Below are 23,681 nucleotides of genomic sequence, written 5' to 3' on the forward strand. Positions count from 1 at the left end.
TGCTTTCAGATCAGGGGTTCCGTTTTCCTGCTCCGTTTAGGTTGCAGTAAAGGGGAATCTGTTGGTCAAACGGGTCCATCTTGTCACGGAACTGAACAGCACTGAACGAACCCCATTGCTTATAATGGGGGCCATTTGGCTTTTGCTCAGCTGCTCGGCATGCAGCGCTTATTCTTTCTGTATTTTGTGCTGGATATACACCGCTTTCACATTTGCCATCTAGATATTATAAATATACGTCATCAGAAGCTCATATATTCTATATGCAGCTGTTTATGGAAAGGGTTTGCTACCACCAGTGGTGAAGACAGGTAGTGCGTATTCTAGAAGTCATACAGCTGCTTTCACATATGAAGCTTTAGTTCTTTTTTTTTCACCTTTGTTTCAGATGAATTTTTAGTGCTGTGTCCATGTAGAATTATGTAATCTGTACAATAGATGTCATAATTAGATCCATCTATTTTATATTTATGTGAACACAGCTTCATTTTTTGGCTTTCGTGGGTAATCGTCTTGTTTCCTATTATCAAAAGCAGCTTGATACAAGTTTCTCACAAACTACTGCAAAGCTACAAGCATCAGACATATCACTATATTCAGTGGTGCCCCTAGCCTTTCTGCAGCATGAGGCTAATAGCGAAATCGTGTCCTCTCCACCTGCAACCTTCCTCAAGAAAAAGGATTTCTTTACTGACGATTAAAAAGAGTCATAGATAGATAGAGATATGCAGAATTTCCACCCACGTGCAGGGGGCCATACATGGTCTATTGGTGATAAATCTGGTGACCAGGCAGCCAGGAAAGTGTGACAATGTTGTGGGGACATTCCTGTGACCCCCTTGTGTGTGCGGCTGAGCATTATCCTGCTGCCTCTTGGAAGCCGCCATGAGAGGAACACATGTGGTTGCAGGATGTCCTGAACATATCGCTGAGCTGTCATTGTCCCCCGTACCACTACTAGGGGTGACCAACTGTCATAGGTGATGGCCAGCCCAGACTATCACACCAGCAGTGGAGGCAGTGTGCCGCGGTGGGTGTCAAAAGCAGTACTTGTAATGGGCACCGTGAGACCAAATGTCCTTCAGCCAAGTGCCTGGAAATGGTTCTGACAAACACAGGGACCTGTAAAGATAATACCATCTGTCTCTGGATGGCGGACAATAAAACAGTTGGAGCTGCTCGTGCTTGTCGAACGATGAAGTAATCCTCTTTCCTCGTGGTCTGTCGAGGGTGTCCTGACCCTGGTTGCCTTGTGTGGCCTTACACATCCACTGGTCCCGACACCTTCTAACAGTCTGGTTAGAATGTCCCCGGTGGTGGCAATTCGTTGATAAGACCATCCAGCTTCTCACATCCCAATAATGAGCCCCTCCCAGACTCTGGTAACGGGGTGACATCTCTTCTCTGCGTCGTAGAGGCGTCTAGTGGCCAACAAACTCCACATAAGTGGAAGAAGAGGTCACTACACACAAGGAGCCTCTGAGAGCCTTTATAGGCCAAGGGGGGAACCACTTTTAGAGCGTCAGGTGGCAAGATTGTTCATCTATTCTGCGTCAAATTTTGCTTTCCTTTTTCAGCTTATAGTGTCAATTCTGTTATCCTTTGGGTAAATACAATACATGAGGTCTTCTAAAACGTTTTCTACTCAGATCTGACCAGCCTGCACAGAAAATCTGGTGGCCAGTGTCAGAACTTTCAGGACAAAGTGCTTTCATGGGTGGGACTCAAATTTTTAACAACACCCTCCCTATGTTAAATTATGCTTTGAAATACCCGTGACGTAACACACTGCAGAAAATTATCCCTAGGCTAATATACTCCAAATATATATTATTCTGTTCATGAATACTAAGAACAGTTCATTACGTAAACACAGCCCCAACATCATGCGTAAAGCACCAGAACCAAGCTCAGTTCATAAATACAGCACCAGAACCTAGGTCAGTATATAAATGCACCACCAGAACCATGCCCATTACATAAATGCAGCCCCAGAACCAAGATCAGTAAAGTGATAAACTGTAAAGTCAAGTCTGCCCCTTCTATTTACATTTGTACTTCCAAATATGACCTGAATAGTGGTAAAGTCAGATCACAAACAAGAATGTTACTACCCTTCATCACTTTACAGACCATACAGTGACTACTAGACTGATCAGAGACAGCCAGTGACAGAATAAGCAATTACATTGTGACTCACATGATGTAATCTCTAATTAGCATTGTTGTTTTCTTCTCCACCCAGTCCAGACCGAAATGACAGCTTCTCTTGGACACAACTTGCCTCTTTAGAGGAGGCTAGACAGATCTCTTTCACTCTTTGCTTTTTTAATATCCGTAATCTCTATATTAAGATAAACTTTTTAATAGTGCCACACATGGTCTCTTCTAAATACTGTATAACAGCACCCCTGAGTAATGAAAACCAAGCCATACTCTTCCCCGAAATGAACAATGATCTGCACTGTCCCACTGTAATAATAAGGAGCCATACTGTTCCACTGTAGTAATAAGTAGCCATAATGTCCCCCTGTAGTAGTAAATAGCCATAAAGTCTCCCTGTAGTAATGACTAGCCATAATGTCCCCTGTAATAATAAATAGCCATATTGTCCACTGAAGTAATAGTCATATTGCCCCCATTAGTAGCAGCCTTATTGTCCTCGTTAGTAATAGCCATAATGTCCCGTTTAGTAATACCCATACTGTTCCCCATGCTAAAATAATAAAGTCACTCACCTCCCATCCACTGTCTGGCCTCCTCTGGCCAACATCATGCACAACAAAGCAAATGGCGCAATGACAATGCCTGTGTCACATAGAAGGCGCCAGGTGGCAAAGTAGGGAGCTTCTGGCACCAGCGCTGAAACTGTGAATTGTATCTTCATCTTAGAGACGCAGAAACAATGAAACTCATATTCAGCATATAGAGGATCAGTGGGCGGCTTCAGTGGCCCACTGTTACCAGGCAGATTACTGGTAGGGGCCCCTACCGGTTGAGTAAATTGCCGGTAGGAACCCTTACCAATTGGATGGATGACCGGTAGGGGCTTGAATGTAGGCAACGACTTTTCTATAAATTGCCGCTGCCTGAGGCAGAGTGCTCACCTCGTAGACGGGACATCCCTGACTATGCAAAATGGGACTGTCACTATCTTATGCAAAGAGGACTGCAAAAAGATGGTGACAGGTTCCCTTTAGTAACGTACTCTTAAGGTGTACTTAGAGGAATTGCATGTAGAAAACCATAAAAGCTTTTAAAGCCATTTTACAGCACTATGTACAGGATATCAAATCTTTTTCATCACATATACTGCACTGCAAATAGAAATCGAAGACAGGAAACCGGATGTTTATTTGTGACTACTGCGATACAAGACAAATATATTTAAAGAAAGGCAACACGCATACCTCAAAATAAATATACAAAAATCTCTGAGAGTCTGAAGTTGTGGAAATTGAAGAGTGGATGTTGGACAAGTGTTCCAGAAGGAAGATCAAGAATAAGAGACAATTTAATCGAAAAAAAAGAGTTTTCTTAAATAAAGCTTCAGGGCAACGTGTATCGATACCAAATAGCAGTGGTGTGATAAGGGACAATATATCTTCCTACTGGGCACTTCTATTACTCAGATCAGCAATTGGTTGGCTAATAAAAACCACAACTCCTCAGCTATCAAAAGCGCGCCTCAAATAGGAGGATGCAGTTCCCAATTGGAACCAGCTATACCTTCTCAATCCAGTTTTCCCATATCCTCTTCTTCATCGTTAACCTTCTTATCTCTCTCCACATCACAGATACCTATTATACTGCTGACTCCTATTGCCTCTTTAGAAACCCGACCAGTTTTCAATACCAGGGTATCATTAACTGCACCCTTTTTTTCTAGGACAGTCCAATCTCCCAATGAGAGACCATGAAAAATCCCTTAAAGGATCGAAGGTAGATGATGATGCAGTCATATATAATAGCAATGAGGATGATTTGCAAATATGCAAAAAAGGACTGTCATTTAGTCTTACTCCTGCATTCTCACATTTCAAATGGGTAAACGACATACTGTAAGGGTTGTGCTGGCTGGGATCTGTTGTACCACATAGGTTTCTAGCAGCACAGCCTCACAGGTATGGAATGATTGAGCTGGCTGGGTGTGGTGTTCTCCTGCTAGCCAATCACCATCGGTCTGGTTGCAGATAAATATCCTCCCTCTGCAAGCGGAAGCTGGTTTCTCTTCACTATTGGGTTTGTTGGTTTTGCATGCCTGTACATGTGTTATGTGTTTGAACAGGAGCTAGTCCAGTGTTTGTGCAGGTGGCCAGACAGTGGGTGTGGATAGCCCTGTTTTGTGTATATGGCGTGAACAGTGTCATGTTCTGTATGTCTGAGCAAGTGGCTTGACATGAGGAGTGAACTGTCCTGTTCTATGTGGTTGTGTGTCTGGCATGCTAACCCTAGCGTGTTGCTGTGTGAATTGCGTTCTGTGTGTCGGTCTGTTCTAGTTCTGTGTATTAACTATTGAGGGATAGTCAGGACTGAGGTTCCATCGCGGGGCCGCCTTTATTGAGGCGATAGCCTTGTTTATTAAATAGGGTCCTGCCATTCTCCCTGCAGCTTAGGGTTAGTTGTCTTGCTAGTGTAGGGACCCGCAAGACAATGAGAAGCCTTGATCGCAGCTTGCGGGCTTAAAGGGGTTGTCTGGCGCCGAAACGGGTTTTTTTTTCCATAGGCCCCCCCCGTTCGGCGCAGGACAACCCCAAAGGATGTGTTTAAAAAAACCAAAATTTTATTACTTACCCGAATCCCCGCTCTGCGACGTCTTCCTTCTTCCGTCTTCTTCCTTCACCAAGATGGCCGCCGGGATCTTCACCCACGATGCACCGCGGGTCTTCTCCCATGGTGCACCGTGGGCTCTGTGCGGTCCATTGCCGATTCCAGCCTCCTGATTGGCTGGAATCGGCACACGTGACGGGGCGGAGCTACGAGGACCAACTCTCTGGCACGAGCGGCCCCATTCACCAGGAAGAGGACCGCACAGCGCAAGCGCGTCTAAAAAAGCAAGAAGACATCAGAATTAGACGGATCCATGGCGACGCGGGACGCTAGCAACGGAGCAGATAAGTGAATAACTTCTGTATGGCTCATATTTAATGCACGCTGTATATTACAAAGTGCATTATTATGGCCATACAGAAGTGTATAACCCCACTTGCTGCCGCGAGACAACCCCTTTAAGTATTTTGGCCAATATACGAACCAATACCTCATACTTTTATAGCTACAACATCTGCTTATGTGTACAGGTATGCAGGCGAGTGTGTGTCATCAGTCGGGTTCTGTTTGTGTACTGGGTCATGTTCATGTGGGCCCGGTGTTTGTTTCCGCACATGAACGAGCCTCAGTTTTAGCTTCTCTTAAACGTTTACCAAATAGCCTCTCCAGCGAAACCTCATGAACAACTGATCGCATTCCCTTTGCAAGGATGTTTTGTCTGAGCAGTTTCTTCTTGCTCTGAAATATTGCCCCACTTGAATGTCCCTCTTGACTGAGAGGGATGACAACTATTCCAATGCAGCAGGGTGTTTGCTGCTGTAGGTTTTCTATAGATGTTGGTTTGAATGCATACATTCTCTTCCAGTAAGATGTCCAAAAGAAAAAATGAATGTACCTTTCATGCGGGCCTAAGTATTGGGGAGGAGTGACTGCAAACAAACATAGTCTGCACATGTGAACGGAGTAAGAAGCTTGCATTATTAGTCTGCATTGAACAAGTAGCTCCTCCAAATTATCATATGGCCCACTGGATTCTACTAGGGTCTACGGCGATTGTGCCTGGCTTACAGTCTATCAGGTGTTGCATTACTGGCTTCCTTTTCAGTAAATAAGGTCTTTGAAAACTAGCTACTAGCTATGTAGTAGAGCTCTATGGAGCACAGTATACAGCAGATTGCAGCAGCATTGGATGATACATATGATAGGTGGCTCAGCGCTCCTTCGTTTGTGTTTTCAGTTCCTATGCCTCTTAATATTGTAGTTCAATAAAAGTAAAATTTTAATGAGGGAACTCAAGTGGGGTGTTTCTTCCCCTTTGGGCACTTTGGTGTTCAGAAGCCTGGTGTACACCCTGCGGCACGTTTTGTATGCTTTATGTACATGCTCTAATCACCGTATTTACTACATGGGTGTTAACACCGTGTCCTCACCCTCAACCAGATGACACACTAAAAACTAAATATAGATGAAGCATGCAAGGCACTGTATATCATGTCTGTAATGCAGCAAGTGGAAAAAAAGCAAAGTAGTGTAGAAGAGCATCTAATACGAAATTATAGGAACAAAGGTAAAGCTTGTATAGAGGCCAGTATGTAGTTATAGGGGCAATATAGGTTATAGAATATAGAAATGTATTACACAACAGTTCATTTCTAGAGTGAAAGAACTCTGCTAGACCAAATGTATTAAGAGGGTTTGACAGGGTTTTTTTTCAAAGTTTTGCTGTGTTTGAGTGAGGGGTCCCTGTTATCTGGCTGGTTGTTTCCCTGCTGATCTGGATGGTGTTGGTAACTCGGAGGCTCCGGGAAACGATCACAGATAAACAATTTAAGTCCTGCTCTGAGGTCTCTTACGACCGTGTACCGGTTGGTTATTGTGGAGGATCCATGTTAACGGTATTGCATAAAAAGTATCCATATTTCAGGCTTCTCAAAATCCTTACCTGGTAACCAGCGTTTTGTGCTAAGGGCGCGTTCATACGACAGTTTTTATGTTCAGTTTTTTGTTAGCCAAAACTAGGAGTGGAGAGAAAGTATAATGGAAAGATTTGCAGTTCTTCCATATTTTGGACCCACTCCTGGTTTTGGCTCACAAAAACTGAACATAAAAACAGTCATGTGAACGCGCCCTAAGTCTTCTTTTTCCTGTGTAACAGGTTTCTCAGAAGTCCTTACCCGCTCACCACTAATGTAGTCTCTGGCAGCTCTGTATGACATCAATGTTGTCGGGCAGAAGGGAGGAGGAAAATGAGGAGATAAGTCTCTCTAATGCTTGTATTCAGCTTGGCCTTTATCCTAAAAGAAATGTCTGTCCCATTAAGGAGCTCACAAATGTAGAGCTAATCTTGCACGTCGCAGTTTCTCTCAGGCCAGGGACTATTCTTTGCTTCTCACTCCACAGCATGGCTGCGCAGACTGAAGGGAGTATCCCCAGCTCCACACACTGCAGCTCAGTTGCACAAAGAGGAGTATCCCCATCTCCTCACACTGCAGTATAGCTCCACAGACACATAGAGGCATTGTCAGCTCCCCATACTGCAGCAGAGCTGCACAGACACAGAGAGGCATTCTCAGCTCCCCATACTGCAGCATAGCTGCACAGACATAGAGAGGCATTCTCAGCTCCCCATACTGCAGCATAGCTGCACAGACACAGAGAGGCATCCTCAGCTCCCCATACTGCAGCAGAGCTGCACAGACTACCAGCTTCCGGTCTCTTCTTCATGCTCAGAGAGTTGCTCCTCATTCCCTTCCTTCTTTAAAGTCACAGTATTTCACAAATCACTCACACAGCAGATCATCAAAAAAACAGTAAAACAGTCAGGAATCATACTCCTTTACATTTGCAGAATTAGTGCCACCTCTATTCATAGGCTGTGCTTGTGTCTGTGTCTTGGATGAGGTGCAATACCAGAAAAGGCCTATCAACAGACACAGTGTTTCTGCAAACACGACAGACCTTTTTTTCTAGTGCTGGAAAACCCTTTTAATGTCTATGTATGAGGTGGTGTATTAGTCTTCTTATATCCCTGCTGTTCTCTAATTCCAGTTTCAATCTCTGCAACACATATTTTAAGGGGTATTCGCATCTATTAAAATGATCACATATCCCTCGGATATATCATCACTTTATAATCAATGGAGGTCCAACCTCTGGGACCCTCATCAATCCTTTGAATGAAGGGGCAGCAGCACTGATTCAGTGGGGTGGCTTGTTCACAGTCTTTTCCTGCCCTTTGATCAAAAAAGGTTGTGCATTCCTGCTATAGTTCTGTGCTTGAGGTCATCCTCTGGTCACCCAAACAGACTCCAGTTTTGCTGCGGGTACACATCCATTCAAACAAAGATGCCCTTTGCTAGGTTGACTCCGCTTTAGCCATATAAAGTTGGTGGCTATTGTGACATTGGTCAAGTCAATGGTGGATTCATGTCAGCTTACTATTCAAAGTCTGATCATTACATCTAATTACTGATCTTTATTTCTCTCCAGATACCAATGAAAAGTTAAGCAATTCTACAGGACTTCAAGATGTTGACAGAAGCCGTAAGAGTCTGCCTGAAAGTGTAAAAAAATCCAGCAAAGCAGAGCATGAACCAAGGTCAACTAAGATGAAGATGATAAAATCTTTTTCTGAAGACAGTCCGGGATTATCCATCACCGTTACTCCAGACAAAGGACAGAAGTCCACCAACTCTCATCCAAACCACCTGAGAAAGTTTGACACCATAATGAGATCAGGTGTGAATGTCCAGCAGCTAAGAGCTCGATTTATCCGACAACAAGGCAGTTCTTCTTTCGAAGATGCTTCCAAGGAAACAGAACTTTCTTCGGCTTCTAAAGAGCCGCCCCAGGTGATTCGTAACCTGATGTCTCCTAGAGAAGAAGCTTTACAAAAGTTGGGTTTGCTAAAAATTAATCAAAGCAACAGAAACACCCCTCAGGAACTTCATGGTGCAAACCACAGCACAGCTGTAAAGAACTATGAGATAAACCAAAACCACTCAAAAGTAGGGTCCAATTTACCTCGGCCTTTCGAACGGAAGCCAGGAGCATTTGAGAAACTTTAGTTGTCGTAATGTTTGTGGTATCACGTTATTTTCAAAGACTTAAACGTATGGACTTGCCATAGACTGTTTGATATCAATTTTAATTACAATTTTGAAGAATTACTGGTACAGAAATTTTTGTTTATATCAATGTTACTCAATTACGTGGAGTCATCTTTACTTCTCTATGCCCAAGACAACCCACCCATTGATCTATATGGTGCCAGCTGCAACATCATAGTGAAGCAGCAGTTAACTGGCCTTGTAGAACAATCCCATTGACTTGAACACATTCAGCTACTCAATGACATTGGAGGGCAATGTCGATGGCTCTTTCAATGGCAGTAGTTGACCTGTAGGCCAGCCATAATAAAGTACACCCCAATTATAATAAAAGGCGCATCCATGTTTGCACTCTCCGGTTACTCCCCCAAGTATCAAAAGTAATAAGCGAACAAAGTATATGACGTTAGATGAGTGAAGTACACTCATGATCCGGCATATGGATAACAAACGCATTAAGCACAGATTCCAGATCTATTTCAAAATTGTACAATTGTCTGACAAGGATAACTTGGAAACAGGGCACCGCCATATTTGTGATATTTTTTCAACCCTGCAAATTTCCCAAGCATGGGAAACACACCCCAAGTATCTTAAGTCAAGTGTGACCCAGTCATGACAAATGGCCCGGGCATACACTCCAGAAATTTGTGATGAAATAGCGAGCAAGCAGAGCCATGGTTGCCATGCTCCACGCATGCTTGGAGTGCACTGATGAATACACCTTAAGGTTCATATGCATGTGCTGTATGTGTTTTCCACTGACTGAATATGGATACCACATGGACCAATTAACCCATCCGGCAGGGTATTCTTACTGTATATTACTGGCCGTTCTGTTGTCGGGAGCCTCTCAAGCATGTCCCATACCGCAGTACTAGCTCTAGCCAGCAGATGGCACCATTGTATAATGGCAGAAAGAGAAAGCCCCCCCCCCCCCCAGGAAACCCTGAATCCAAAATTGGATTGCAAGGGGTTAAAGTAAATTAGTGTATGCCCATGTGCATCTTTTTTATGCGAACTAATGTTACATGTAAGAGAAAAATTGCAGAACAAAATCACCCATGAAAGTCTATGGAAGCGTAAAAAAACCTGCAGTGAACAAAGATGTTACATGCGCGGGTATTGCATTTTTTTTAAGCATGTTGCCAGGAGACAGTGAAAAAAGAGTGACATCATTTTGGCCTTCTTGCGTTTTTTCTTTTACGCAAAACGGAGGGCTCACAGAAGTAAAAAAACAAAAAAAAGCACATATGCAATAACAAAAACACATGTAACACGCATATACACACACAGTGAAATCGGTCAAAAAAATGTGCTTTTTTTTCACAGACCGAAATTGCACATGCCTGTGTGAATGAGCCCTAAAAGAACAGATTTCTTCCAATAGCAGCACCCCTCCTGTCAAAAATTTAGTGTGGTATTGCAGCTCAGTCCCCTTCACTTCAATGCAGCTGAGCTGCAATGCCAGACACAACCTCTGTACAGGTGTGGCGCTGTTTCTGGAAGAAAGCAGGCAAAGTTTTTTCTAATGCTGCTCATCCCTTAGGTTCTCTAATTGTTTTTCCTGGCCTATAGCTAGAAAAGAGGTTTGATAGTAACCTTTAGATTTCTCAGGACCAACTGCACCAGTTGCAGGCGCTCTTGAGACATTACAGCATATAAAAGTACTGGATTATTGTTACAGGGAATAGATTTCTGACAAACCTTCCACAATTATGAATATTTACAATGCAAATCAGAACTCAATAAGCCAATTAATCAAACAATGAACTAATTTAAGATCAGCTGTATTAATTAACACTAATGATTATTATGGGATGTTAATAAAAATAATTATTTTCAAAGATTCCTGAACTTCAGTTTCTTATCACTTTTAGTTGGTTGAGATTGAACAAAAAACTGGATATTGACACAGAACGATCTGTCGGCGCAGACAGGTCGTCCCAGCGATGATCGTTCCTGTGCTTTTACATATAAACGATCATCACTCAGTGAATGGAAGTGGAGTGAGTCGGGAATCTTTCCAACTCACCTGCCTCCATTCACAGTAAACAGGCAGTTCATAAGTGAACGACTTCCTGTTCACATGGGCTGATCCGTCATTCAGTTTCCTGCATGCATTTACACTGAATGATTATGGTTTAGATTCCTGCACGAACCCTGGGAAAAGCGGGACACAGGGTAACAAAAAAAAAGACTGTCCCGCCTAAATCAGGACGACTGGTCACCTTATGAAGTGGAGTATCATAAAAAGTAAAAGCTGGGTTGTGTAAGCAATGTTATTGCCACCCTTTTACTGGATTGGATTCTAAGGTTACGGACAATAAATGAAAAGAGTGGTGAGGGCAAATGTAGGTATGAAGAGGTAAGAGGTATGTAGGTATAATCGTGGTAAGCCCTACTTTTTATTGGTGTAATTGCAGCACTATCCCAGGTTGAGGCAAAATCGAGGTGTCCCACCAGCATAGCAGCTGATTGTGCGGTGTGACTACTGCCTGCGGGGGAAGAGAGGAACGTGAAGAATTTTGGGCAGGTCTTTTCAGGCTATTGTTGAGCATCATTTGGTACAATGTTAAGCCAACAACAAGCTGGCGATATAGCAAATAACTATTAAAAAGGAAAAAGGACACCCCAGCGCACCAACCAGTCTTATCAAAGGAGCAGAGCACGAATAAGCTTCACCAGGCATAGCAGAAATGTGACAAGAGGAAAAAAGGATCCAGCTCATCCAATGGGAAAATCATTAAAACATTACATTTTATTCTAACATACTTCTAAAAATTAAGCTATATATACCAAAAAATAGAAAATGGCAGCAATGCACAAAATGCTGATGCGTTTCAAGCACCCTCCAGCGCCCTTAGTTAACTAAGGGTGCTGAAAACACATCAGCAGGTTTAGAATACTTTTTTGTGCATTGGTCTTTTTAATTTGGTATATATCACTAATTTTTTTTAAAGCATGTTAGAATAACATTTAATGTTTTCGGGATTTTCCCATTGGATGAAGTGGATCCTTTTTAACTGTTCTCGCAAACAACCACTGCCTGGAGGAGACCGTGGGTAGGAAAGGCAGTCTCAACTAGGCCAATGTTAAGTCGGCTGGGTGTGCGGCTTGTGTTTCATAGTGCGGACTGGAGTTAGGCTGCAGGTGTGGCCCAACTGGCCTCTGAACCAGGTCATAGGCGGCCCAATTCATTTTCAAATGGGATCTAGTGCCACAATAGACGTAAGGCTCCCATATGTATGCCTTGTAAATAAAGAAATGGTGGATGCCACAAAGTTTTGTTTGCCAAATCAGCTGTCTTGTATTTCTCTTTTGTGGTGTGGTGGTGGACATATGGAGTAAATGAACAATGAGAATAGTAGGATCCTGCCTTAAAGGGGTTGTCCCGCGGCAGCAAGTGGGTCTATACACTTCTGTATGGCCATATTAATGCACTTTGTAATGTACATTGTGCATTAATTATGAGCCATACAGAAGTTATCAAAAGTTATTCACTTACCTGTTCCGTTGCTGGCGTCCTCGTCTCCATGGTTGCCGTCTAATTTTCGCCGTCTAATGGCCAAATTAGACGCGCTTGCGCAGTCCGGGTCTTCTGCTTTTCTCAATGGGGCTCCGTGTAGCTCCGTGTAGCTCCGCCCCGTCACGTGCCGATTCCAGCCAATCAGGAGGCTGGAATCGGCAATGGACCGCACAGAAGCCCTGCGGTCCACAAAGGGAGAAGATGCCGGCGGCCATCTTCAGCAGATAAGTAAGAAGTCACCGGAGCGCGGGGATTCAGGTAAGCGCTGTCCGGTGTTCTTTTTTAACCCCTGCATCGGAGTTGTCTCGCGCCGAACGTGGGGGGGGGGGGGGTTTGAAAAAAAACAACCTGTTTCGGCGCGGGACAACCCCTTTAAGCCCCATTTACACAAAAAAATGATCGCTCAAAAATCGCTCAAACGATAGTTAGAGTGACAGTTTTGAGCGATCATCTTTGGATAAACTCTTAAAGGGGTTGTCCCGCGATAGCAAGTGGGGTTAAGCACTTCTGCATGGCCATATTAATGCGACCAAAGCTGCCTTCTCCCTGGATTAGACGCGCTTGCGCTGAAGGGGCCGCTCCGGCGTGCTCGCGCCGCACAGGTCTTCTGCACAGCTTTGGTCGGCGCCATGGAGACGGGGACGCCAGCACCGGAGGGGGTAAGTGTATAACGTTTGTATGGCCAATATTTAATGTATACGTAAACGATGTATATTACAAAGTGCATTAATATGGCCATACAGAAGTGCTTAACCCCACTTGCTATCGCGGGACAACCCCTTTAAGTAGTTAATTAGCTACTTAAGAGTTAAATGAAGGCAGAGCGGGACACCGCTGACAGCTCAGAGAACAGCAGCTGCTTTGTATATGCAAACAGCTTCTTTGTTTTTGGAGCTTTCAGCTGGTATCCCACTGACAAGTCCGAGCAGGATACCAGCTGAAAGAATGCCATCAGTGGTATCCCGCTGAGAATTCAGTGTGCGGCGCTGATAAGAGTCATCACTGACTTTTAGCTTGCTAAAAGTCAGCAATGAACGAATAGTGCATGATGGTAGAGTGTTTAGACGCAACGGTTATCGCTCAAAAGATTACTTTTGAGCGAATTTTGAAGGATAATTATCGTGTCTAAATGGACATTTATAGAAGAGTGTGTATTAAAGGGGTTGTCCCGCGAAACAAAGTGGGGGTATACACTTCTGTATGGCCATATTAATGCACTTTGTAATGTACATTGTGCATTAAATATGAGCCATACAGAAGTTATTCAATTACCTGCTCCGTTGCTGGCGTCCCCGTCTCCATGGTGCCGTCTAATCTTCAGTGTCTAATCGCCCGATTAGACGCGCTTGCGCAGTCCCGTCTTCTCCCTTCTAAATGGGGCCGCTCGTGCCTGAGAGCGGCTCCTTGTAGCTCCGCCCCGTCACGTGTGCCGATTCCAGCCAATCAGGAGGCTGGAATCGGCAATGGACGGCACAGAAGACCTGCGGTCCACCGAGGGTGAAGATCCCGGCGGCCATCTTCACAAGGTAAGTCAGAAGTCGCCGGAGCGCGGGGATTCGGGTAAGTACTGGACCGTTTGCTTTTTTTATGCCTGCATCGGGTTTGTCTCGCGCCGAACGGGGGGGCTATTGAAAAAAAACAAAAACGTTTCGGCGCGGGACAACCCCTTTAATGTGGTAATTCCCCTTGTAAGCTATGTTGGGATCTTTTATACCCTACTACCAGTAGCTATAATTGTTTGCTCTCCCTTTGTATAGAGACACCCAGTCTCACCTTCATGATTAAAGAAACTTTTGATGATCTCATTACAGGCTTTGCCCCTCTAATATCATGCAAATTAAGAACAATGGTGCCATCCTTATCAAATTGGTTTAGCCCTTATGAAATCCTGTATTTACACACTGTAATCTATTGTTTACCCTCCTGTAAAAGATACCTTGGATACCAAAAGATCTTTTGATGTGAGAATCAGTGTAGACAATTAGCATTTTGCTTACTGATGAGGTACATTCCATGCAGATAAGCAACCAAGCCAGTACGCTCTATCTTTAAAACTGTGGAAACAGCGAGTTCGGGCAATAGTTGTCCCATGTACAAGCAGCCAGTAACAGTACACTAAGTAAGAGATCGCTCATTTGTCAGAGTTACTTCGGTTTTAGTTCATCATTTAAAATAATGTTTTATTTTTACATGTAATTTCTGTGCAAGAAAATTGCTCGTGTAAAGGCGCTCTTAGGGTACTTTTACACGGGACAACAGTTGGGTGCTTAAGCACTTGACAGCCATCCCAATGATTATCACTCCTGTGCTTTCTCACTCTGTACAGTTTTTAATAAGGCCAGCCTCACTTACGACCTGATGCTGAAGCGTTCACTGTCTGGGTTCAAATCTTAGTCTGCGGTCTCTGTTGTGCAGATCCACTCTCTGCTTCCCTCTTGCATAGTGCAGATGATTGTTGCTCATTGTAGTCTTTCCTATGGCAGTTTCTCTTCAGAGGAAATCTGTTTAGGCATATATCGCCAACTTATCCACTTGCTCCCTCCACTATGGTCCCAATACATGGGTGGATGCAGGTAGTCTCAGCCATCCACAGTAGGGTCTCAGTAATCCGTCAGCATTCCCCTGCTGTTCCGCCTGCTATGCTTGAAGTCCTGCAGGCTAGTTGACTGTATGACTTATTTGCCCTTGCAGCACCTCTATTCTCTCTCCCTGCATCTGCCGCTCTCTTGTGACATAGCTAACAATTCCCTTTTATTGGCCGCAAAACTGTCAATCACAGAATGTCTTTCTGGGCATACTCAGTTCAAATTGTTGTATAATTGTCACGCACGACCAATTTGTCCCACATTTTGTCGCATTTCCGCCCATAACCAGGGTAGCACATTGACCTTTTAGGGGAAGCCCCTCGCAAAGGATCCGCGCGCTCAAGATTCCTGAAGATCAGCTGATCACCAGGACTGCTGTCAGTGCAGACAGCGCTGGAAGCAGATAGTGCTGTCAACGTTGCAGTGGCCTGGTTTAATACTACAGGCACAGCTCCCATTGAAATAAATAGGAGCTATGCCTGCAGAACCAAACTCTGCTGCTACAATGGGGAAAACCTTATCTACTTCTAGGACTGTCCGCACTGACCTGCGATTAAAGGGAATCCTGAACAGTTGACCCCTGCCAATCAGCTATAACCCACCCTGAGGATAGGTTATCAATGATAAAAAGTTTGGACAACCCCTTTAACTAGCACTGTAAGAGGGCCCCATTTTAATCTTTGCTCTTGGGCCCTCTTATCAATACATTTTCAATTGTGGTTGCAGTATGCTTTATGAGTTCTCAATGTAGTGAAGATGGAGTCATTTTTCATGGCATAACTACAGGGGGTGCAAAAATTGCAGTTGCAACTATGCTCAAGTTCCCAAGGGGCCTTTAGGGCCCCTCTGCAACTGTACTATAAATAGTAAGTGATGTACATTGGATCCCATAACCTTAAAGGGGATGTCTGGGATTAGTGCCACACCTACCCACAGGTTGTATGGGGTATTGCAGCTCAATCACATTCACTTCACTGAAGTTGAATGGTAATACCAGACACAGACCAATAAGATATTTGGTGCTGTTTTGGAGAAAAACAAGCAGCCATGTTAATCATGGATGTACCCTCTGGCTATACTGTAACATTCAAAAAAACTGACCAATTGCACGGAAAATTCTGTTTGTTGCATGAACTTACACATATATCGCTGTGGAAGATAACAATTTCCTCTGCAGATATTACCCTTCACTGAAAGTAAAATGAACCAGCTAGAAACTGGCAGAACTTTATATTAATTGGCATTTCAGAAGAAAGAAAGGTGATAATTACGCCCGCGAAACAACTGGGAAAACAACAGCTTGGGATGGCCCAAAGCCATTAAATTATAGGATAGTCACTGGCGCTGCTGATTAGTCATTTCCTCTTCGAACACCACTGGGAGATCTCCAAGACAATTAACCCTCTTCCTTCAAGGTGAGCAAACCAACACGCTTACAGACGTGCAGTCATTTCTAGGCCAGGCCCAATCATCCTAACCACAAAATGTCAACATCCAGGGATTAAAGCGCATACACAACCCTCAGCATGCACGTTTTGTGGAGGGATCACTGAAAGACAAGTAAAGCCAGATTAAACAGAATGAGCTATTTTTTGGCAGATTTTCAGAAGAAGCACACAGCCTTGGCCTCTGTTATGTGATCTCTTCTTACTGGTGGGAGGTCTCATTGGTACTTCACTACATAACAAATCTTGATTGATTCTGGACAGTTGCATTTTATTTCTGCTCCAAGAGTTAAAGTTGTCAGAGGGTGCATATAAATACAAGAGTTATTATTCTGACTCTTCTGTATCTATTTCCATTGCTTTCCTGGAAATGCTTGTGCTATATTTACAGGACACAGAAGAACCATCCCCTAAAATAGTTAGGGGATCTTTGTGGTGGTTTGTCCATAGGATTCAATCAGATATCCTCTGTCATTGAATGGCTACTAAAGTTGAATATGAACTACGTGCTTAATAAAAAGTTGTCGCCAAACTTTCCCTCCACCCACATTAGGTCATTTAGGTCTGAGAAGTGGGAGATGTTTTAATCATAAAGGCCAACTCTTCACATACGATACATAGATATGTCTGAAGACACCTATAAGAACTCACAAGCTAAGATCAGCATGGATTCAGGAGCTAGAACCAGCATGGATTCAGGAGCTGGGACTACAATGGATTCAGGAGCTCGGACCACAAGCAATTTGGGAGCTAGGACCACAAGGGAATTGGGAGCTATCAACTCAATGAATTCGGGAGCTAGAACAAGAGGTCCAGGAGCTCGAAACACCATGAATTCATGAGGTAGGACTGCAAGAAATTTAGAAGCTAGGACCACAATGGATTCAGAATTTAGGAACACCATGGATTTGGGAACTAGGACCACAAGGAATTTGGGAGCTAGGAAAACCATGGATAACCGAGCTAGGACTACAAGGGATTCAGGAGCTAGAACCACAAGGAATTTGGGAGCTAGGACCACAAAGAATCTGGGTACTAAGACCACAAGGGATTGGGAGCCAGGAGCACCATGAATTCACGAGTTAGGACCATCATGAATTCACAAGCTGGAACCAGCATGGATTCAGGAGCTAGGACCACCATGGATTTAAGAGCTAGGACCACCATGGGTTCTCTAAAGGCATTGGCTGCATCTGAAGAGTGCAGAGCTTTGTATTAATCTCCAACACAGAACCCCAAAAACTGAACCATTGAAAGCAATAGAGTTCAGTCACGAGCATTATTGGAAATTTTTGAGAGCTTCAACACATTGGAGCAAATGTACTGTTCAGAATGCACTGGTATTCTGGTGCCAAAAAAACTGTCTTACATGCTTTTCATCATATCTATAATATGTTTTAGACACTTTCAAATATTTTTCAACCGCATTTGAAAAATGGGTGGGGCTTCACAGGTAGAAGTGAGGATTAGTGCAGATGGGCATGGTTTAAATGGCCATGAGCCATCATGCGCCAAAAATTGCACCAAAACTTTTGCGCAAAATCTAGCATAAACTAATCCAATTAATGATGATGATGATTATCAGTTCAATCGCATCAGACCTTCTTCGGTCACTTTATGGATCAATGTTCTCCATGCATTCCTGTCTTTCACTGCGTCTTTTAGTTCGGCAATTGACATGTTTGTGGTGGCCTTGATTGCATCAAGCCATCTTGTTCTTTGTGGTCCAGATCTTCTCTTTCCACTGACTTTGTCAAGCATCAGTACTGTTTCTAGTGAGTTAGCGCGCATCACATGTCCAAAAAGGACAGCCACAGTTTGATGATTTTGCCCTCTAGTGATATTTTCGGTTTGACGCGATCTAACACTACCTTGTTCGTTGTCATGGCGGTCCAAGGTATTCTTAGATGAAGTCTTGGACCGACTCGACTTTTTCGTTGTTGATGTTTAGATTCACTGCACCGTTGCCTACCGCGGTCATGACTTTCGTTTTCTTGCTGTTGAGGTACAGTCCCATGCGTTCGCTTTCCTTTTGCACTCGTTGGATAAGGTATTCCAGGTCCCTTTCACTTTCCGCAAGCAGGGTGGCGTCATCTGAATATCGGAGGTTGGTGACATTTCTGCCACTAATTTTGACTCCTATTTCTAATTCATCCAGATTGCATCGCCTGATGATCGTTTCTGCGTACAGATTGAGAAGGACTGGTGATAGAATGCAGCCTTGCCGTATGCCTTTCTTGATTCTGAACCAATCTGTGTTTCCATAAGCCGTCCTGACTGTTGCTTCTTGGTTGTTGTAAAGCGACCTTATAATCTGATCAATATGTTCTGGGACGCCCATTTGCTTCAGACACTTCCAAAACTTGTCATGTTCGACACAATTAAATGCCTTGCTGTAGTCGATGATACACATGTACACGTCCTTCTGATATTCCCGAGTCTTCTCCACGATCCAGCGCAGGTTCGCAATTGGGTCTCTGATGCCATGTCTTTTGTGGAAGCCAGCTTGAACGTCCAGGAGTTTCCGTTCAACAATGCATTTTTGTATGATCTTTAAAAGAATTTTGCTTGCATGAGGTCTGAGGGCGATGATGCGGTAAGGGGAAGATTCTTGAGCATCACCTTCTTTTGGACGTTTGACGAAGACAGATCTTGACCAGTCTTTGGGCCACGATTTGGAGCTCCAGATCTTTTGACATAAGACAGTTAGGATCTTGACTGACACTGGTTTGAGCAGTTCGGCTGGTATGTGATCAACGCCTGGAGCTTTCCTGTTTGGTAGTTTTTTCAGGGCCCATGCGACTTCTTTCTCCAGAATGCTCGGTTCTTGTTCTACTTGATGTATACGATCCAACTGGTTGTCTGTCTGATTGCCTGCATACAGCTCTGCTTTATATTCTCACCACCTACGCCAACTAATAAGTGGTATAAAGTTAAATTTCGACAGTCTAAAGATGTTCCAGATTTATTATGCAGCGTGAGTCACTGTCATGAATTTGGTACATTTTAAGGCTCTCTAGTCTAACTTTGCACTGTCTATTAGACAGAATTAGTACATCTGTCCAAAAGTCTCCAAAAAGTCATAAAGAGCGCAGACGTGGAGATTACATTGCTACTGCATGTTTCATTTTCACTTTTTTTACTCCATTTTGTTTAAAACCATTATGTACTATGTACCATCTGTATTTGGTATCTAAGTCATCTGTCAGTAAGATGATTGTAGGTTGTCCTGTTGCTGGTGTAAGGGGGTGTCCCCGTAGTAAAAAAATGTTGTGGTTTATGCTAACATGTACTGTTTGCATTTACATTATTTATACTGTTGTAGGCCCTTTAAGCAGTGGTGTCTGGAAAAGCGTGGGTAACATGGCAGTGGAAGGAGGAAGTGACTTTTGGACAGTAGGAAAGAGCCCGAGAGAGATCAGATGATGCTGTTCTAAGTCAGAGCGCTGTGGGGGAAGCAGTTCTACTCCACTTTGGCATCCATTAGATTACATCCTCGCCAAATGCTCTATGATGAAGTGCCACTTGATACGCTCCTGTTGCTGTTCAAGTACTTTGCAAGATCCAGAATTCCACTGTTGCTTTACATGCTACTTCCAGAGGACTAACATCTGCCTAGGTCATGCTGTGCAGAAAGGACCTTTGTTGATGTAAGAAGTCCTGTTTTATATCACTTTGCAACGTAGCTTGCTAATTCAATACTGAATGGCTGCTATTTACACTGAGCGATCAGTGTTCAGCTCATCGTCCATCGTTTATGCAGCATAAACGATGGGTGATAAGAGTGTAAATAGCAGCCCTTCAGTACTGAATGGCCGCTATGTTATGTCAATGGAGAGGAGTGGGCGGGCGCGAGGAAAGAAATCTCCTGCAGCCTCCCTGCCCCCTGCTGGCCAGTCTGTAAGCGAGCCAGCGCTTCTAGCTCCCATGCAAGAGCATGGGAGAGAGGACACACATCGTTTGCCCGATATTCAATTCGTGTAAATGGGCCTTTAAAGGGGTTTTCCTAGTACTTAAAGTAGCTTCACAACTACTCAGTCCTTCCTGGTTGCTGCTGACCAGGAGATGTGACTGCTGCACCCAATCGCTGGCTATTGAACGTCATTGCTGTGGCCAGTGATTGGTTACAGCAGTCACATGTCATGGTCAGCAGCAACCAGGAAGTACAGAATGGATATGAAGCAATATTATGGTACCCCTTTAAGGTAGTTATTTTCTATGTCAGTAGTCTGCCCTTTGGGAATCAGCGAGAGTCATTGCTCATATATCCCCATTGATGTTCTCTCACGTGTCAAATAAAGGTAAATCATCTGTAATATCCCTTTAAATTTCATTCTGAATGTTTTTGATCAATTCGCTTTGCCATACGTGCATGCAGATTGCAAATTAAAGTGAGTGCATCCCTGGATCTTTTAATACAACCAGAGATGGGTAATCTGTGGGCACCTCAGCAGGGTTATTACTACGGCTGTGCCTACAACAGCGCGCTCACACGTTACATTACATGTCTTGTTCCAGGCCTATCTTATTAGCTCACTGATTAAAACGTCTCTCCATGAGCGGCGTCCCATTCCCCAGAGATCAGTTTTACACATTTAGCATTTCCCACATTGATGTTTAATGCCTTCTGTATTCCTGATTAAGACTTAACTCAATTGCTGCAAACTACTATTACAAGCTGTTATCAAGTCATGTGGAATTGCTTGGTTCGCGAGAAGATGAGAGGCCAATTAATTGCGTACATCTATAATGACTGCAGGATTATAAAATGAAGCCACTGGGATCAAATGTCGCCAAAAATATTAACTAGTGCTGAACCTACTGGGTGTTACGTTGTGCTGCTGGGACCTGTAGTACTAGGGTTTCTAGCAGCACAGCTCACAGGTGGTGAGTAATTGAGCTGCCTGGGTGTGGTATTCCCCAGCAGCCAATCCCCTTTACTCTGCAGCATATAAAGACCAGCATCTCTCAGTAGTTGATGCTGGTCATTTTACTGCTTGGACTTCACTGTCTTATGCCCACTCAGAGCTGTGTTTGCCTGCTTGTCTGTCTGTGTCTCTCTACTTCCCTAAAGATGGTTTGGACACCTGAAGTCCTTGTCTGTATCATATGCAGAACCCCTCTTTCCTTCCCTTGACAGGTGTGGCCTCCAAATGTCTTATATCTCGTCTGGGTGTCAGTTGTGGATCACTGACACAGTTCCCTATGTCGGCACGGTGGCTGACTGTCCACCTGGTATAAGGACACCGAGACTTGCTGTGGTATTTTGCTGCTTGCATGTGATCTCTGGGTGGGGTTTCTGTTATAGGTCATATTTGTGGTATGTTTGGTGTGAACAGCGGCGTGTTTGATATGTCTGTGCTGGTTGCCAGACATTTTCCATATGTCTAGTCTTGTTCTGTGTTCGGTGTGTCAGTATAGTGTCATGTCCTGTGTGTCTGTTTAGTTCATCTGTCCAGCTCCCTAATCAGGGATAGTTAGGTCCCAGGTATGAGTGCAGGCCTGCATCTATCAACGCGACCAGTCTGCCTTGGTAGGCAGGGGTCTCTCCCTTGTTCGTTACGTATTTTGGGAAAGCCTTCCCATTTATTTGATGAGTGTTTACAGGTTTTAAATGGACACACTTACGTCCCTTTTGTGGAATGGCGCTTTTGTGCGCCAAGCAGATGTAACATTATAACCAGCCTTACCTTTTGCTGCAGACCTCTGTGCTGTATGTACCTGTGCTTTATTCCTTGCCCTGCTGACCGGCTGGCGTCCGCACTAGGCCCGTTGGATAAGTCCTGTGCACAGTATGTCAGTAAGGAGGGTTGCCATGTTTTCCCCTCTGGACTAGTGCACTTTGCCTTGCAGGCTACTGTGACTGAGGCCGGTTGTGTAAGGCGCAGTGGTCTCCGTTTTAGGTGCACTATTTCTTTCTCCCATTTTGCCATCTTTGCCTTAGTGTCAGGTCCCTTTTAGATAAATCCTGTACACGTGCGCGGTTTGGAGGAGTTGCATAATTTTTTTTTATGCCCAAAGGGTCCAGAGGCCTTTTTGAAAGGGGAGGTACTGTTACGTTGTGTTGCTGGGACCTGTAGTACTAGGGTTTCTAGCAGCAAAGCTCACAGGTGGTAAGAAATTGAGCTGGCTGTGTGTGGTTTTCCCCAGCAGCCAATCCCCTTTACTCTACAGCATATAAAGACCAGCATCTCTCAGCATTTTCTGTATGTTTAGTCCTGTTCTGTGTTCGGTGTGTCAGTACAGTGTCATGTCCTGTGTGTCTGTTTAGTTCATCTGTCCAGCTCTCTAATCAGGGATAGTTAGGTCCCAGGTACGAGTGCAGGCCCACATCTATCGATGCGACCAGTCTGCCATGGTAGGCAGGGCCTCTCCCCTGTTTGTTACATATTTAGGGAAAGCTGTCCCATTTATTATTTGATGAGTGTTTGTAGGTTTTAAATGGACACACTTGCGTCCCTTTTTGTGGAATGGTGCTTTCGTGCGCCAAGCGGATGTAACACTGGGCAGGTACCGCTAGACCCTGTGCACATGACAGTATCATGGATCCATGTTGTACTTTTACTCATCTTCTGACATCTCCAGGTGTAAGATTGATTGGCTTCCAAACAAGTTTCAGAATAGCACTTGGTAACATCCTAAAAAAACTTTGGTGGTCTAAGATTCCATAATTCAGGGCTGCTTTCTTGGAAATGCTGTGTTGCAGACAGTGTTGGTCTTCGGTAAGATCAGGCTATTTTTCCTTTTTTTGTACCCTGCGGATAAAGTTATATATATTTCACTGATAGGAAGTCTGTCTTATTATTATTACTACAAGCAGAACCTTTATTTATATAACGCCAACATATTATACAGCGCTTACAAAACAGGGGGAGAACAGATAGAAAAAACAGATGCTTGCTTGTGCAGAAAGCAGCAAGATAGCAGCCGATATCGCCCTTGCTATCCATGTGAAACCCGTGGATGCGAGGTGTTTTCACTTGAAAACAGCCTGCATCACGGCAGAGAATCGCGAAAATCATCGGTAATGTGAATAAACTCATTCAAAAGAAGGGGTATCGTTTTTTGGTTTTTTTTCCCAGTAGGAAGGCACCCTTATGTATTACAGGGGAGAAAAAAAAATTGAATTTCCCTTTAAATGGAACCTGGCCATGCGTACGGGACTCTGAAAAGAATCAGCTTTTCATGCCGGGTGGAAGTCAATTGGTTGACCGCGCTGGATCGCAGTAGTGTATAAAATAAA

The 23,681-nt window shown here is 43.9% G+C and overlaps 2 protein-coding genes across 7 annotated transcripts in view; one reads left to right on the forward strand and one right to left on the reverse strand.

Annotated features, from left to right (window-relative positions):
* Window positions 1-10,694, forward strand: part of LOC136621330 (uncharacterized) — a 41,505-nt gene extending 30,811 nt beyond the window's left edge. For 5 of the 6 annotated variants that reach the window (XR_010791232.1, XM_066596768.1, XM_066596769.1 and 2 more), the window contains one exon: window positions 8,260-10,694. Coding sequence is in view for 5 of the 6 variants with exons in the window: in XM_066596768.1 (XP_066452865.1) it covers window positions 8,260-8,837 (578 nt within the window). In the remaining variant the exon portion in view is untranslated. Of the gene's footprint in view, window positions 1-3,889; window positions 3,943-8,259 lie in introns of all 6 variants that reach the window. The other variant, XM_066596771.1, reaches the window with a different exon arrangement.
* LOC136621329 (uncharacterized) overlaps window positions 1-22,296 on the reverse strand; it is a 69,598-nt gene extending 47,302 nt beyond the window's left edge. Inside the window, exon 1 of the mRNA XM_066596766.1 lies at window positions 22,129-22,296. The gene's annotated coding sequence lies outside the window, so the exon portion shown is untranslated. The remainder of the gene's footprint in view (window positions 1-22,128) is intronic.
* Between the last annotated feature and the right edge of the window lie 1,385 nt (window positions 22,297-23,681).

The sequence above is a fragment of the Eleutherodactylus coqui genome, chromosome 3 (assembly GCF_035609145.1).
Source record: "Eleutherodactylus coqui strain aEleCoq1 chromosome 3, aEleCoq1.hap1, whole genome shotgun sequence".
NCBI lineage: Eukaryota > Metazoa > Chordata > Amphibia > Anura > Eleutherodactylidae > Eleutherodactylus > Eleutherodactylus coqui.